The 18419-nt window shown below is 41.4% G+C and overlaps 1 protein-coding gene across 3 annotated transcripts in view; it reads right to left on the bottom strand.

Annotated features, from left to right (window-relative positions):
• Positions 1–18419, bottom strand: part of LOC147033382 (uncharacterized) — a 76724-nt gene that overhangs the window by 9503 nt on the left and 48802 nt on the right. For 2 of the 3 annotated variants that reach the window (XM_085854659.1, XM_085854669.1), the window contains exons 4-5: positions 17342–17540; positions 5759–5912 (exon numbers count right to left, since the gene is read on the bottom strand). In XM_085854659.1, coding sequence (XP_085710785.1) covers positions 5759–5912; positions 17342–17540 — 353 coding nt within the window. The remainder of the gene's footprint in view (positions 1–5758; positions 5913–17341; positions 17541–18419) is intronic. The other variant, XM_085854676.1, reaches the window with a different exon arrangement.

Here is an 18419-nt window from a genome sequence, read left to right as displayed (position 1 = left end):
ACACAAAATTGCATATTTTAGGATATAATGTGAATTGTGAAGAGCAGTGAGGGCATTCGTTTGTCTTGTGATGATGCCACTGCCTTCGAACACCAATTGCTTGTTCACCATTCCTTGTGAAAAACATTGCAAAAATAAAAATAAAATAAAAACTCATCATTCGCTGAATGCAAAAGACAACTTTCTATAAACATAATCGAGGCCTCGTGGGAGAGTGACGTGACCGAGGGTAAAAAGGCAACATTCTGACGGTGAGGCTCCATCAATCAAGGGAATGAATGATCAGGAAAAGAGGAGATGCAAGTCGGAGGAATGGGTTAGTTATGACATAATTGAGGCTCGGGGAAGATCAGGTACAAGTACACTGAATGGATCAGGACACATCAGGACAAAAGGAACAATTGAGAGAGAGAGAGAGAGGGGGAAACACCAAACAGCAGAGTTGAAGGCTAAGATAGAGGCAGACTTGGACAAACAATGGGTGTGGGAAGGAATGAGGGGGCAGGAGAGGCTTTGATGGGATGGACAAGATGGATACAGAAGGAAACTCTCAAGAGGAAAAATTGGAAATTTGGAAGGAGGAGGCATTGGGGTTGGGTTGGGGTGAGGTGATAACGAGGGCAGAAAAGATCATGGTTTTGGATTGTCGATGATTTGAGTTTGTGGTGAATAGCAGTCTTTAGGACATGGAGGGAAGGATGACATTATAAGAGAATGTCAAAGTTAGTTCCACAGGTGGGGAAAAAGAAGAACGAATGAGTTATCATCAAATAAAGAGAAAAATCACACCATTTATGAAGTTACCACAACAAATATAAACTCCACAGCAAAGGTACCTGAACGTCCCGACGAGTGATGCACGGAGAAGATTCTTGAACAGGAAACTTGAGCTGCATTTGACTCTTCAATGACCCTCACACAAATCTTCCGTGATATATCATTGGATTGGAAAGAATTCGGATGATAACCTTCCGTGATAATTTAGTGAGGGGAAGTTATGATGGTTTTTTATTTTAATCAAAACACCATGATGGCATTCCACAGAATGAACTGGAGGCACTGTCTCAACACCGTATCATTAGTTCAGTGCACTTCCTGATGTTGTGCAGGTATGATAACCCATGGTGGCATCAACATGCATGACATAAACAAATCTGGTAGTGCTGCTACCTTTACAGTCCTTCATACCCCATTGACAAAGCTCTTAAAGCATGTCTAACCCTTATGTCCACATTCGACAACCCCGTTATTGCATGCTGGTCAGCAAATTTTGGGTGGCCACCTCTCTTTTGGTGAATGGTAAGAGGAAGAAGAAGAATAAATCTTTGCTCACCTTAAAGGCCCTGCCTGTCACACCTTGACGATTTAGCCAGCGTATGCCTGACGTATGCAAAATTTGGCTAAAACGCTGGCACACGTCGAATAATTTATGGGTAAGTTTGTATACGTTAAGAGCACGCTGGCATATGTCGTAGTACGCTGGCTATTTTTCGTAGTACGCTGGCATACGTCGTAGTACGCCGAGGTGTTAGACAAATTTTCCATGCTTGAAATTTTCAAAGTATGCCAGCGTATGACTCACACGTTCCGCATAACACTGGCCATAAGTTGTAGGCACGTTATGCGATCGTTGACACACGTCGACACACGTTACTTGTAAGTTACTCATAAGTCGAAACATGTCGAGGTAATGTTTAGCGTACCCGAAACTTATTTCTAACCTATGAGTAACGTGTTGCAGGCACGTTACGCGATCGTTGACACACAGACACACGTTACTTGTAAGTTACTCATAAGTCGAAACATGTCAAGGTAATGGTTAGCATCAGTGTTCCAGACTCCCTGGTTTTTGTTTTGGGGGGGGGGGGTTTCTTCAGTATGACGTTGATGTTGACACTTCGATTTCTAGTGCGGTTATAATATAATATAATTAATAGGCTGCCGCTCAACGATTTAAATCATAACTGCACTAGAGATCGAAGAGTCAACATCACCGTCATACTGAAGAAGAATTTTTTTTTTTTTTTAAACAGGGAGTCTGGAACACTGACGCTAACCATTACCTCGACGTGTTTCGACTTATGAGTAACGTACAAGTAACGTGTGTCGACGTGTGTCAACGATCGCGTAGCGTGCCTACAACTTATGCCAGCGTATGCGGAACGTGTTTCATACGTTGAGTACGTCGAGAAATTTTCAACATACTGAAAATTTCTCAACGTACTCGGCGTATGACGACGTATGCCAGAAAACTACGACGTATACCAGCGTGCTATTAACGTATACATAGCTTACCCATAATGTATTCGACGTGTGCCAGCTTGGTTTGGCAAATTTTTCATACGTCGGCATACGCTGGCTAAAACGTCAAGGTGTGACAGCGGCTTCACACTTAGTTGTCTAGTGCAGTTATGATTTGAATGGTCGAGCCGCAGCCTATGAATAGCCTACGCCATGTGATCGTCGGCGATACGCTGCCGTGCGCTATGCATAAGTTAGACTATCGTTGGGCATAGGTTGTGAACGTCGACAACACGCTCAGCATTCGTTGGTATAAGTTATCTATTGTGATTAAAACGTTCTGTGTACGTTACTAATACGTTATGCATACGTCCAACACGTTATTATACGCCCAAATATTTAAAAAAAACATCAATAGTTCAGCATACGCCAGCGTTTTACATACATTTTGAGACCTTGCCATACGCTGGCTAAAACGTCAAGGTGTGACAGCCCCTTTACCGATGGCACGGAAACTGGAAGAAAAAGAATTCGCAACGACAGCCATGCAGCTTCACCTATCGGTTGAATGCTCAGAGTAATACAATCCCTCCTTCCAGGAGAGGTCTCCTCGGGGTCTCAATGGTGCGGAGTTAATGAATTACCGACACTCATTTGACACATGGTTTTATTCAATTATTTTGGTGTTTGTTGTCCCGAATTGGTGTCTGCAAAGGTACTACGTATTCTTTCCTGGGTTCCTAGCGTTGGGAGTCTCCTCTGGAAAACTAGTCCAACAAATGATTGTACTTGACTTGCCAACATGCACCCACAGTTGAGAAACAGTACAAAGCAATGTTTCTTGGACATTATTTGCCTCATTCATTTAAAAAAAAAAACTAACAATACACTGTGTTTCATCAAGATGGCTTTTCAATAATACTTGGATAGACAGATAATAATGACACTCGATTAAAAAACCTGAGTTCGGCCTACGCTAGAATCCGCCAATTCAGTGTGTCCCCCTGCCCCCCTCCTTTTCCCTGCAGACAAAGAAACGACAGAGGCTCAGAGGGCTGGCACACGATACACAAATCATAAAGACAAGAATCACAAAGATCTGATTGAAAGAGTCCAGGGCAGAGCTGTGAGCTGGCATGATGCTCGAGCGATTTACTTTATACAATGGGAGTCTTTGTGAACCCACATCGCAGAAGAGAACACAGGGTGAAACGATCCAGGATTATGAGTTCATCAAAGTAATTGATATTAGGAAGGACACATGTATCTATGTTTTGAATGTTTAGAAGAAAAAAAAATTGAAACAGTAGTGTGGACGAGAAATGAGACAATTTCTCCAGCTTGCGAGTAGTAGATCTGTCGAACAATCATCCAAAATGTGATATCCGCATATTTGGCGGATAGCTTTGTCATTGGGTTTGATGAATATGACATGGTCAGTCGAGATTCCTATTTCGAAAAGCTTGGCCAGTAATCAGGGATTGACGTGTGAAAAATCCACATTTAAGGCATACCCTCGGTCAATAAGACTTGTCTAAGGACATCCGAGTATCAGGTTGTCGTACATTCCTCTGCAGGCACAATGTATAGATCAGTGCACCCTTTCCCTTTTATAGCAATGAGATGACCAACTGCGACTACTGCTACTTATGTCAGTACCCCAATTTTTCCCACATCTTTCACGAAGCAACTGAACAGGCCTGATGTTTGATTGAAAGAGGCATGAATTTGTTGTTTGTTCAAGGTGCCGGTAACAACTTGCCAATTCTGAGGAAAGGACACCGTGGGATCTTTAAAGTACGCCACAACTAATGCTGGCAGATAGGATGACAAGTTTCACGTACATCTGAAGGTTGACACATACATTGATGGACCGCCCTAGATATGAAACACCAATGTAAGAGTTTATCGCCGAGTCGGTAATCTAACCTAGGCTCGACAGCTCAAAGACTAGTACACATACATCGAGGCTATCCTGCCAGTCCATAAAAAGGAAGTTCCTTATCAAGAAAATATTTGACGACCCCACATTTGCCCTTTTGGCATGGTAACCACTCTCCTACAATGATCATCAACAATGACTGCTCAGTGGACACAATCAGAGTTTAAATATCTTGTTTCTCACATTTCCTCGTCATTCCTCTTCATGCAGCTCTTTGTCAAATATCAGAAGAGCTGCCATTGCTCAATCCACCATGGCATTACTCTTCAGCATCTGGAATGCCACTATCGACCAGCGTTTAAAATTCCAGGTGAACAAAACACTCATAATCTCAGTCTTCACAGATGGCTCCGAAATCTAGACGTGAACTGCCACCATAAATGCTTGCGTTCATGCTTTCGACATGAAAGCTGTTCGAGGAATCCATCGTATATCTATATGATGGATAGATTACATCAAGAATGCCAAAGTGAGACATCGAGCCAAGCATTCCAACCCAGCCAATCTGATCGATCGAATGCAGCAAAGAAGTTACGGACATCTCTGCCATCATCCTGTAAGCAAATGCACCCATCTCCCTCCTGACTCAACCACCATCAGACTGAAAGAGACTCAGTACTCAACCACCATCAGACTGAAAGAGACTCAGAACTCAACCACCATCAGACTGAAAGAAACCAAGGACTCAACCACCATCAGACTGAGAGAGAGACCCAGGACTCAACCACCATCAGACTGAAAGAGACCCAGGACTCAACCACCATCAGACTGAAAGAGACCCAGGACTCAACCACCATCAGACTGAAAGAGAGCCAGGACTCAACCACCATCAGATTGAAAGACAGCCACGACTCAACCACCATCAGACTGAAAGAGACACAGGACTCAACCACCATCAGACTGAAAGAGACCGAGGACTCAACCACCATCAGATTGAAAGAGACCGAGGACTCAACCACCATCAGACTGAAAGAGACCCAGGACTCAACCACCATCAGACTGAAAGAGACCAAGGACTCAACCACCATCAGACTGAGAGAGACCCAGGACTCAACCACCATCAGACTGAAAGAGACCCAGGACTCAACCACCATCAGACTGAAAGAGACCCAGGACTCAACCACCATCAGACTGAAAGAGAGCCAGGACTCAACCACCATCAGATTGAAAGACAGCCATGACTCAACCACCATCAGACTGAAAGAGACACAGGACTCAACCACCATCAGACTGAAAGAGACCGAGGACTCAACCACCATCAGACTGAAAGAGACCCAGGACTCAACCACCATCAGACTGAAAGAAACCAAGGACTCAACCACCATCACACTGAAAGAAACAAAGGACTCAACCACCATCAGACTGAAAGAGACCCTGGTGGGGACCACATGCGCATTAGAAGGAAACTATCAAATGAACAAGCAAACCCGTAGGCCTATCTCTAAAAGATTCAAGAAGAACTGCACTCAATCAAGCAGACTGTATGGAGGAATTTGATAGCTGTGGCCATGTCACATCATCATGATTTTATAAAGAGTGTGTTTAATGTAATTGACAATTGTTAATTCACTTAACCTGGTCGAGGCGCTGTTTACGTTTCAGCAGTTCGACTTCAAAGACACTGGGGGGACGTTGTTGAGCCGACTCGCATCTCTGCTGATACTCCTGTTCCCGCCGCCTTTGCTCCATCATGCGCAGCAGTTCCGGCTTGGACTGGACTCCGACACCCCTGGACAAAGGTGAACGATATTGTGGAAATGTTTAATGGGCATTTATTTTTAACCAAAAATAAACCAAATCATCGGGAACAAGCAGAAGGTTTTTCAGGACAAAACACTCCGTGACATGGAAGGGTATTGCATGCAGACAAAGAAACCACAGACACTCAGAGAGATATATCTCCAATTATAATTCTAAAACCCTTTAATTAACAGCAAAACAGGTCGAGTTTAAAATGCAGGACTGGCAGAGACAACAAGGCTATGGTGAGAGGTCAAAAAGCATTCTGGGAATTTGATGCAATTTCTCAGTCCACAGATAAGTATGGCACAGGATAGAAATGTTAATCTTCACTCATGGGATATTTAATCAGTGGAACAATATCAGGTGACTGACAAACTCCCACTTTTCTGACCACGTGCTGTTATCCCCCACACTTTGTTTCCTGTGTTGCAAGTTTATATCTTGTAGTTACTGCAATCATATTGCACTAAACTGTCTTTTACTTTTGTTTTTACAAACACACATACAAAGAACTAAAGTTTTTAAAAAAAAAGGAATATTCTGCTTGTACAAGCACAATGCATCCTGAATACAACAACAAAAAAAAACACGACCAAATATGTGTGGGGGACAAATTTATATTAATGTATTCTAAATTGTAACAAATGGAGTTTTAGAAATGTAAGTTTTATGCTATAAGTTGAATTGGCTGTCCTTTCTGGCCAAGAGACTTTTTCCCTAAATGTTGATAAATGTCTTGGTCTGGAGCGGTGTGACCTGAGCTGATAACAGCGAACCTTTGCCTCAAAATGTATGTAGTGGCTTCTCGCCTAAAAGGACACGTCTGCAGTCTGGGTTGATAGCCCCCACCACTCTCCCATGAAAGTATAAAATGCTTTGAAATGTAAAATTGTTTCAGTGCAAGTACCTGAGGAAGTATTAGAATCTCAGTGGCTTGTGCTCCTTGGAACTGACCAAGTACCAAGTTAGAATAAAACTCTCTGATGTAATGTGGAAGTGAATTGAATCGGGTTGGTCTAACTGTTAACTAAAAGTAAGAATAAATGAAATACAACCAAATAATATTGCAATCAAATGGGGATTCTTAAGTTCATTGTACGAGGGTGAGAAGTGTATGGTGTATAATTAGAAAATAAATTGTTTCACAAGGAAGGACTTGTGTGGACATCGGTTATCAGTGTTGGTGGTTTTATGCAGGATTTTATAACCAAATCGGACAGACGTTAAACTCTGCCTGAAGTCAAATAGGATTCCACAATCGGCCAGGTAGAATCCTTCAACGATCACAACGGGGTGGGTTAAAAAAAATCCACATCATATGTATATGGTTCTCTTAGTGCACACACAATATGGATTATTTTGTGTACCTAATACTTATGCATTCCCTTAAATTAAATATAAATAAATGCAGGGTTTCAAAATAACATGTCCTAAGGCCAAAAGCAAATTATCTCACCCGGGTTTGGGATTGTGAATATGTGGGGATCCCGGAATGGTCATAGTGAGTGACCATGCGGTCAGGTGGCAGGGCGCTTAAAGGGGAACCCAAACGCTCAGACTACCATGATGCTAATCTATCCCTTGATATCATACAAAACAGATATGTGTGTCTTTCTCCGATATGCAATTTATAAAGTAGGTAATTTTGTGATTAAAAAAAAAGTCCAAATCTCCTTCTTCATCATGCTTAGCTGTAAACATCACACCCTGGAGTCGACGGCCATGTCCGTACTGCATACGAGTTACATCGCGGAATGATTTAACTCAAACAGCAAATAATTTTCGATTTTCCACAAATATGCTGAGTCGACGCATCCTTGTTGGTAGGAGTAATACAAACCGAGAATGTTTCATACAACACAAATGGCCGAAATACCCTAAGTTGCCAGAAATTGAACGAGGTTTGCCCGAAATACCCAAGTATGGATCAGGCTGACAAAATGTTTGCTTTTGTGCTCGGAACATTTTTTACAGAGCACTGTTATGAAACAGCAAGAGTGCCTAGATCTTGTGGTTATCCAGCATGGTTGAAAGAGGATGCCATACCCACAATTAAGTATAAGAAACAGCCGTCACTCAAACACTGGAACACCATCTCTACTCAGCTACCAATATATGCACACGGATGATTTGCGAGGTGAATCAAAAACCTTACCTCGCCACCACCCCCACACTAGCTCCAACCTCCCCCTTCCCACCGTCCCCCTCCACTGGGGTGGGACAGCAATATGACATGGCACAGCACAGACACGATGGTAGGACATGACACGGACACGACACAGATGGTGGCCATGGAAAGTAGGAAATGAGAAACCTGGTAAGCCTGCAATGGTGTGGCACAGCATTCGTCGCCCATTTTGCCGGTGGTGTCTGAGTGTGTCTGGGCAGTGTCCATGCCATGTCCGTGTCGTACCATGCATGTGCCCGTGTCTGTCATGCAATGTTTCTGCTGGAGTAATGTAACTGATTTATTCATTGATACAAAATCCCTTATAAACCATGAATTAAACAGAAAAACAAAACATACCAATCTGCAGTGAACATGTGACTGGTGTTTTCATCTTCACTATCCCCTCCATTCTCGCCATCTTCATCTGAATCGATCGCATAAGGATCGAAACAATACAGCTCCATAATTCCCCTGAAAGCATTTCCATGACTAATTTGGTCTCAAAACGTTTCTTCAAAATCCCACGCATCAGTTTCAGCATATTGAGAACCATCAAAGTTGCTCATGACGATGGAATCAATGTCGGAATTCGAGCTCAAAATACACTGTTTTTCAATGTAAGCAGCCATTTGGATCAAGGTGGATTCCAGGTGTGATGCCACCAGCGAAAATCGAAAATTGACACTCTAGGTCTTTTTCCAGTACTTTGTGATTGGCAAAAAATATCAAAAAAAAATGTTCCCTTCAAGTTAGGGCATGATTGATGATTTTCAATGGTTTTCAGAAAAAAACAAATTGCATTTGGAGGGGGTTAATAGAAAGGGGTGGCAAGATTCACGGAGGTTCTTGAGAAAGAAATTGGGATTTTTTTTTTTTTTAGACGCGACTGATGCGGTTGGAGGGTTGGGGCAGCAGGTAGTGGTTAATGGAAGGGAAAGGTTGAAGGTGTTGCACACGAATGCCAGGAGCTTGAATGAAAGGATGGAAGAGCTGGAAGCTATGAAGGATGGCGAGGGGTATGACATAGTTGCTGGAAATGAGATGTGGTTTAATTAGCAATCCAACTGTAGGACAGGAATTCAAGGCTACAGGGTTTATACATGTGATAGGAAAGAGAAAAGGGGAGGTGATGTGGCAATCTGGGTTAAAGTCAGTATTGTACCAAAAGAAAGACATGACATTAAGGAGGGAATTAATGGAGATGCTTCTGTGTGGTTAGAGATTAGAGATTGGGAAAACAGTAAGATATTTGGAGGATGCTTTTATCGGGCTCCTAGTGTGAGGGAAAAGCAGGAAAGAGGGATACGTGAGGAATTCAGAAGGGTATGTGATAAGGGAAGAGATTTGATTATAAGGGATTTTAACTTGTCTGGGATAGATTGGGAAACAGGGAAAACAGGGACAAGGCAGAGCAGATGAGTATGCTTTTAAATGTAGTGCAGGATTGCTTTTTAACCTAGTTTGTACAAAATCCCACAAGAGGCTGTGCAGTGTTGGACCTTGATGGGGAATATTCCTCTTTGAACAAGCTGCCCTTTGCTGTTTGTCTCACTGGTTTCAATCATGTACTCATTGCCTACTATATTCATTTATTTTGTTAAACCTATAACCTAATGTCTTATCCTGTATTCCTTTGTCCCGCTTCTGGACTTTTGTTTAATTCTCTGCAAGTCCAAGGTGACCTGCTTGATAACACTGCAACTTTTGCCATTAATTATGTCATTCGCTGTCCAGTTAGTGGACACGTATTACATTTTTGTGTTCTTTTACCTATATGCTTATCAGACCCTCTCCACTCTCCCAATGTATGTATATATATATATATATATATATATATATATATATATATATATATATATATATATATATATATATATATATATATATATATATATATATATATATATATATATATATATATATATATCAGGAAAATGCAAGCTGCGGGAGTGAAAAAAATTAATTGTGGATGCTTACGTCTGGGTGTTTTTGAACTCCTTGGTACCAAGTTAAAATAAAATTTTCTCTGAAGGAAAGTACTTTCTGTTGTGGGCAGTGAATTAATCAGTGTCTTTCATTTGAGTAACAGGATTTACATTCGAGTCGGCTAAAAGGTTAAGAATAAAATTCCACAAGTACAGAATTATACAAAAACCTCTTTTTGAGTAATTATCCCAAAATGATGGAGGAGGTGGAGACGGGAGAGGATGTGGGATCTAGCGACCACAATGTAGTCAGCACAACTCTACTGTTGAGATCTGAAGTTGAGAATAGTGGTGTGAGGAGGCTGTTGGATTTAGGAGGGCAAACTTGGAGGGTATGAGAAGTGAATTGGGTGCTTTCAAGTGTGGATAAATTTAATGAGTGGGTTGTTTGCATTGGATAAATGGCTAACCTACAAGGAGCAAATGTGCGGGGATGCAGATTAATCATATTCCAGCGAGGTATAAATGTAGAGGCAGAAAGAGACCAGGGTGGTTAAGCAGGGAGTAAGATAGTCTGGTAGATTATAGTGTAATATTTGGGGAGAATCGTTCAAAATGTGAAGAAAGTGCCAAATTTTGCACGCATAGTTTTTTTAGTTTTTTTTTACCCCCTCTTTCATTTAAAATCACGACACATGTTATCTGAGCATGTCTGGGCCATAAAGAAATAATATTTTCAAAATGGACGCCATTAAAACTCATTTTCTACGCATCTTTGCTTCCTTTTATATCAGCAGCAATGAAAATTTTGGTACCAATTCATATGTTTTGGCGGTCAAGAAATTCAATGAAATAAGTTTCAAACTTGTTCCCCCCTCTCATTTCTTTGTTGGCATGGCATTTACCTTCAATGGCCATATCATAGGACCATAAATCATGTATGCATGTGAAGTAGAATTTCAGTATAAGTCTGTATAAAGATAGCATCCGGGTTTATGTAGTAGATGACTGTGTAACAAAGGTCTTGGGAATTACTTACACATGTTATAACAAAAGTGTCAATATGAGATGCAATTACATTGACTCAGTTTAGTAACGTAATGCTTTCAAATACTAAGTTACCAACACAGTGTTCCTTTTACGCAGGAGAATATTGAAATGTATGCGCAAGATTATTTAGCTTGATGATGATGCCTCCTGCTTTGAGTAGGCACAAAAGAAGTATTTGGGAGAGACTCTGTTGCAACCGTCAAGATTTAAGAGACGATTGGTAAAACTCGTGCTCAATTCCAATAACAAGCATCATCCCAAAGAACAAACTTCCCCTTTTCACAAAAGCCCCCCTGAAAGAAGGAGGCCAGAACTGTCCACCAAATAAACACTCTCAGAAGCAACTGTGAGCTTTTTTTCAAGAATGTACCGTTTATATCTTGCCAGTCAAGAAACGGTGATATGGACGAATCTTTCAGTTATGAAAATCAGGCAAATCCACCATCTCTTTCTGATATGGAGCAGTTAAGAGCATGAGCAAAATCAGAACTTGTTGGTTGTTTTGAATCCTTTGCAACTTCTCAAACTGAGAGTCAAAAATGCAAGTGCAAAAGTCCTTAATGGCTCTCGTTATTGTAAACATGTTGCAACCACATGATTGTAAAACCTTTGGTGACTTTCCGGAAAAAAATGTTCTTGCCACATACACTCAAGCACTTGGACTCAGCTGACCGAGTAGACATTGTGTGTGATCACTATTATGAAAACAGCGTGAAAAACTCTGCAAGACAACATTGAGGATCTGGAAATCGCATCAAGGTTCAATGTTCTACACCAATTCCAAACAAGTGGTACAGTTTTCTCTGGGTAGGAAAAAATAAAACAGAGCCGTACCTAGACCAAGCAGTGTGTATTTCTCCCCTCGCTATTCCAGAGAAGGAGTTGTACAGCACACAAGGCACTGAAGTGTTGTCATCACATCAAAATGACAAACATCCTGATCTAGCACCGTGCAACCATGAAGAGGCAGACTCTACGATTCCATTACACACTTTACATTGTGCACAAACAAGGCCACAGCAGAGTTTTGACAAACCAGTTGACACTGATGTAGTTGTATTGTCCATTGCCACATTCCATTGTCTTCACCTTGATGAATTACGGATTGCTTTGGGAGTGAAGAAGCACTTTAGAGACATACCAATTCATACAATTGCAGCCACCCTTGGAGAACAGAAAGCCAAAGGCCGAACTTTTTTTTCCATACATTTACCGGTTGCGAGTTGTGACACTGTCGTCATTCAGCCGCATTGGGAAGAAAACAGCATGGGATACATGGAAAGCCTTACCAGAAATCACAGAAGTTTTTGTCCATCTCTCAACCACACCAACATCAGTGTCTGATGACACATTGAGTCGCCTTTAGAGATTTGTTGTTCTTCTCTATGATAGAACACGTAAAAGCAAGTATTTAAACCAAAAAAGGTAGCTGCTGTTTTCAAAAGGGAGGCAACTGGAATGCATCCCTCCTACACAGGCAGCCTTGAAAAAGCACATAGAGCTGCTTATCAAGCGAGCTGTGTATCAAGCCGGCCACTGCTGGGGTCAAACATTGGAATCCCAAAAGCAGTTGCCAAACCCAGTGAACAGGGGATTTGTGAGACACAAACAACCAGTGGATACCTTTCTGGACGACTCTCTCAGAAGCAAAGAGCTTATAAATTGTGACTGTAGGTAGGCTTGCAAGCCACCATGTAAATGCTTTACTGCCTTACTTACTTGCACCGAACTATATGTACGTGCTGGGTCCTGCTCCCAAAATGAAGGTGATGACTGAAAAAATGAATGTAAGATGGGAACATGAAAGATAAATTGTTATCTCTCTACAAAATTGGTTTCATATACTTTCCAGATTCAGAACTCTGATGTCCATGTTCATGTTGGTGAGAAAACAATGTCGCTTTATTGTATAACATAATTTTCTAATATGTCACTTAAGAACATTATTTAGTGTATTATATTATGCTGAACAATTAATTGCATGAAGGTAAGAAAGAACTGTTATGATACAGTATCATAAAGTAATTAAAAAAAATCCAAAATTGAAGGGGAAATATATGACATTGTGAATTTGATACTTTTGCATCCCATGAAAAAAAAAATGGCAAAGTTTGAAATCGCCATGGTAACTTTGATACAGAATGAATAACAAGTTTGAAAAATGATTCATTGAAGTTTTTGACCTCCAAAATATTTGCATTGGTACCAAATTTTTCATTGCCGCTGGTATGGAAGGAAGCAAAGATATGGAGAAAATGAGTTTTAATGGTGGCCATTTTGAAAATGTCATTTTGATGGCCGAGACATGCTCAGATAACCTGTGTCTTCCTCTTAATTGAAATAGCGGGTAAAAAAAAAATTTTTTTTTTAAACCAAGTGTGCAAACTTTGGCACTTTCTTCACATTTTGAACGATTTTTCCCGAATCTACAAGACTAATAAGGGTAAGCAGAAGGCACTCATTCCGACAAAATAACAGGATTACACTCCAACTCACATCAGTTTTGGAAGAACTGGAGAATCGTTAAGAAAATAACTCAGCAGGCCAAAAGGGAATGTGAAAAGGACAAAACTAAGGATATTAAAAATAACAACAAGTCTGAAGACGACGATGGTTCACGAGCGGTATTTGACGATGTCGATTGTTTCAGAAGTCAAGGATGAGACAATGTGATAATGTTTGACCAAGTTATAAAAATGATCAACATGATGTGGTACGAGTGACAGGTTATTAGCTGCAAAATGTCGAAAACCCGGTTTCGTTCAACAACTTTCAAAATTTGACCTTTGCACAACCTTTAAAGGTCACAAAACAATGTGGTGGACATTAAAATAAGGAAACAGGATACGTGCTATAGCTTATTGGAGTTAGTTCGTCAAAGAAGGTTGAAAACCCGGTTAGATTCCCACAACTTTGAAAATTTGACCTTTGTGAACTTTAAAGCTCAAAGGTCAGGGATTATGACCTTTGGTGCAAAACTTCCTCTGGAATATTCCAGGAACAATATAACGTCATATAGGCTATATCGCATTTCGCACTCCTCGGATTATCCATACTTTGATGAAATCAGCGTAAAAACAAACTTGAAGGGGGCGCCACGGGCAAGGTGTTCGAGATAGAGAAAAATGGTTTCAAGACTTTAGGTGGGGAATGACCTCAAGATTATGCATAAAAAATATTGTCATCCTAGCTCTCAAAGTTTGGGCGGTCGTCTGATTTTTGTCAAAATTCGCAATTTTCTAAGTTTGTGACCTTGTGACCTTGACCTTGGGATGAAAATGAAAAACTGAGCTCCGGGGGGCTATGCAGGTGCCATTGGGCTAACCAAATTCTGAAACCCCTGTCAGATTCGACAAACCCCCTAGGAGAAGATGCAAATTGAAATCGGCTACCCCCTAAAAACATGTTTTTTGGGCGTGGCTCCACCCATAATGGGCGGACCACGCCCATTTTCAGGAAAACACAACTAGATCATGATATAAACCTCCCACCAAAATTTTATCAGGATCGGATCAAAACCCACGGAGCTATGCTAGGGACAGACAGACAGACAGACAGACAGACAGACATACAGACATACAGACAGACAGACATACAACAATAACGAATATAGTGGTCACTTATTTTTTTCGTGAAAATATTTTTTAGTGAACCAATACATTCTTTAAGTGTATAAGGGGTATATAAAGGGTTAAGAGGAGTGTGCATCCATTGACAAATAGTACAGAAGAGTTGCTGGGTGATAAGGGAGAGATGGCAGGATTATGAAATAGTTATTTCTTGCGTCTACATTCATACAGAACCAGTCAGGGGAAAGTCCAATAGCTGAGAGTATCTATAACAGACAGAGGTAAGCAGAGGCTTTTAAAAGAGATCTGTGTAAGAGTAGATGAGGTGATGCAGAGGAAGCAGCTCGAAAAATAAGGGATGATCAAGCTCCAGGGTCAGAGAATATCCTTGATTTGGGCTTAATGGTTAGGGTGGAGGGCTTGGGATCCCAGGATCCTGAGTTCAAATCCCAATCAGCTGTTGAATTAATACCAGGTGGGGTTGATTCTGCCTGTCATCCTTCCGAGGTCAGCAAAAATGAGTGCCAGCTTGATGGTATCCTGCGTCGGAGTGGCGACCCGTCCAGGATTGTGCCCAATAGCCAAGGAGACTGCTTAAGCAGCACCAACGCTCTTCACAGAGTATGGTCCCAATGGATGGATGATCAGATAATATGCATCCTGGAGTATTCAGGGAGGTGACAGAGCAGATGAACGAGATGTTAATGGATATCATTAACAAGCTCGTCAGAGTCAGGAGAGGTACCAGAGGATTGGAGAGTAGCAAATGTAAAACCATTATTTAAGAAAGAATCCAGAGAGGAATTGGGGAAACTATAAATCTGTTAGTTTGACTTCAGTTGTGGGGAAGGTGTTGGAGACATGAATTAGGGACCAGATGAGGAACAATTTAAATAAATACAAACTAATTAAAGGTCGTCAACATGGGTTTACCAAAGGTAGTTCCTGTTTAACAAATATTTTAGAGTTCTATGAGACAGTGTCTGATTTGGGTGGATGAGGGAAAGGCAGTGGACATGGTATATCTAGACTTTAAGAAGGCATTTGATAAGGTACCACATCGGAGGTTGTTAGCCAAAATGAAGGCTTGTGGAGTGGCTGGTCAGGTAGATAATTGGATTGCAAACTAGCTTTGTGGTAGGAAGCAAAGAATAGCTGTGAGTGGGAGGATGTCTTGCTGGGAGGATGTAAGTAGTGGGGATCAGTACTCGGACCATTACTATTCATGATTTACATCAATGATTTGGTTAATGGGGTGAAGAGTAAGCTTTCCAAATTTGCAGATGACACAAACTTTGGAGGTAAGGTGGACAGCATAGGGGGTGGTGATCAGATACAGGAAAGTGTTGATACTTGTATAGATTGGGCAAAAGACTGGCAGATGGAATTTAACCTGAGCAAGTGTAAAGTGTTGGGGATGGGAAAGAACAATAAAAATAGAGATTACAGGATGCAAGGGGTAATTTTGGAGCATGTCACACAGGGGAAGGATCTGGGGGTGGTAATAGATAAGGGAGGTAAGCAGGCAGCACAGTGTCAGGCAGCCATAGGTAAAACAAATAGTGTTTTAGATTGTATTCGGAGGGGAATCAATTATAAATCAAAGGAGGTGGTTTTCACACTGTATATCTAGTGAGGGCCACATCTAGAATATTGTGTGCAGTTTTGGTCAACGCATCTGTGGAGGTATAAAGCTGCCATCAAGAGAGTACAGCATCGAGCAACTCGATTGATTCCAGGGTGAGCTAGATCAAGCGATGAGGGGTGGTTGAAGGAGACAGGACTTTATACATTGGAAAAGGAGGCGATTATGAGGGGATATGATGGAGATGTTTAAGATAACGAAGTGTGTGGACAAGATTGGTGCAGTGGAGTTTTTCAGCAGAGCGGGACAGTGAGAGTCAGGACAGTTTTAAGGCAGGGGTCTTTCAGTCGGAGAGAGGTGAATGCATCGATTGGTTTCCCAGGAAAGGTAGTGGCAGCAGAGGTGGTGTATAGTTTTTAAATGGGATTTGGATAGGTACTTATATGCATTGGAGATAGAGTGGTATGGGGGATATGGTTTGTGCGAATGGTTGGTAGATTATATGTGGATGTGCAACGATACTGGGGTTGGTGTAGCCGTAGCATAAGCATGATGGGCTGAAATGACCTTCCTGTGCCAAAGTCCCTTGTGTGTGTGTTTGTTGGGATTTCTGTTCAGATAGAAACTATCTCCCCGGCGTTTCAGGACAAAAGTGGAAAGCAGGTGAACATTGACATTCAACGCAGTGGAGAGATCAGTACTCGGACCATTGATGTAAATAATGAATAACATAGAGATCTCCACAAATTATTCCCCCAGACCGCTTCCCATGGGCCAATGTGCAACGGTCACAGGTATTTACAAAATACGTGCAAAGCCACCTGGATGAAGTGAAATAAATACAAACGGAATTACAAAAACATTCTGCATCAAATAGTCGATATTTTGTTGCAGATAATTTTTTTTCATCAAAATACATTTTCACTCCAACTTTAGCCCCCAATGTTCCCTTCCTTCAATATTGCTCTTGCATAAAGTCCAAAAGCACAATGTGATCTAAAATTGAAGAGCAGCATATGATGTTGAGCCTGAAAGAAGAGGACATGGCTTAACGACATTTACCGAGCTCCATATCAAACCTCACAACTCTCACTCCTTTCCTGACTCATTCCTGACCTCCGGCAATTCATCAGCAGCTCCCTGTGCATGTCCTGGTGGGTGCGAGAGGCTTTCACGGGGTTGGGCAGCTTCTTGGGCTTGATGAGGCCTTGCATGTCATCCTCGTAATCTGGGTTGTACATCGCCATGTCGCCCTCAATGTTCTGCGGCCCATCGGGCGAATGAGGTTGAAAACCAGGCCGTGGCTTCTTTGACTCTAGAACAGTGTGATCAGAAGAATGAATGTCCCACCTAGGTTGCTTTATACAAGGAAACACTTACTCAATAGCTCAAACTGGTTAAACAACTCAAACTGTACGCACGTAAAGCTCAGCCAGGATGAAGTCATGCGTTGCTTGCGAACCATTCCAAAATTAAAGTTGGGTCAAGTCAAAGTAAAAAGTTTTTGAATTCTCTAAATTATATCTAAAGTCTCAGGAGCAAATAATTAACTTCAAATGCTTCCACTATCAATGGATTGTGTGTATGTGTCATATTTTTTTGTGAGTTTCCCTGGAGCTTTCTGATGTAGAATGTGATACACCGAAGTGGCCGTCATGATCTCCTCAGTTGATTCGGCTAAATAACTCCAAAGAACCCGGAAGACTTCCCGTGTTACAATCGCATGCCATAGGTCCTTCCATGGGATGGCATTCCAATTACAAAATAAACATAATGATAACATTGTAACAAAGCATATATTAATGAATACTAATTATATTCACAACAATAATTATAGTAGTATGATTTGGCAATAATAATAACGAATGTATAATCCCCACGCTGGCCCAAGCACATCGACCGATGCTCAAGTAGTACAGCAGCCAGGTATGCCACAAGGCCGTGAAGACCAATGACAATTTGGACCAACAGGCCCACTAGTCTTGTTAAAGATCTCAAGACCCGCCCTATGGGCCATCTTGTTCTAAGCATGCAACACATTCTTCTGAGGCGTACTTTTATTTGGGTGGTGTATAGGTAACTGATAGCTCTGTATAGGCCAAAAAAAAGAATCCGGGTTACGTGCATGAAGCAAAAACATACCTGCGGCTTATAGTTCAAAACACCTCACTGTGCAGGAAAACGTGGGGATGGG

This window comes from Eptatretus burgeri, chromosome 2, assembly GCF_056783735.1.
Source record: "Eptatretus burgeri isolate ZD-2024b chromosome 2, Ebu_testis_v1, whole genome shotgun sequence".
Lineage (NCBI taxonomy): Eukaryota > Metazoa > Chordata > Myxini > Myxiniformes > Myxinidae > Eptatretus > Eptatretus burgeri.
The sequence above is the reverse complement of the archived record's forward strand: the minus strand, read 5'-3'. Positions and strand labels throughout refer to the sequence as shown.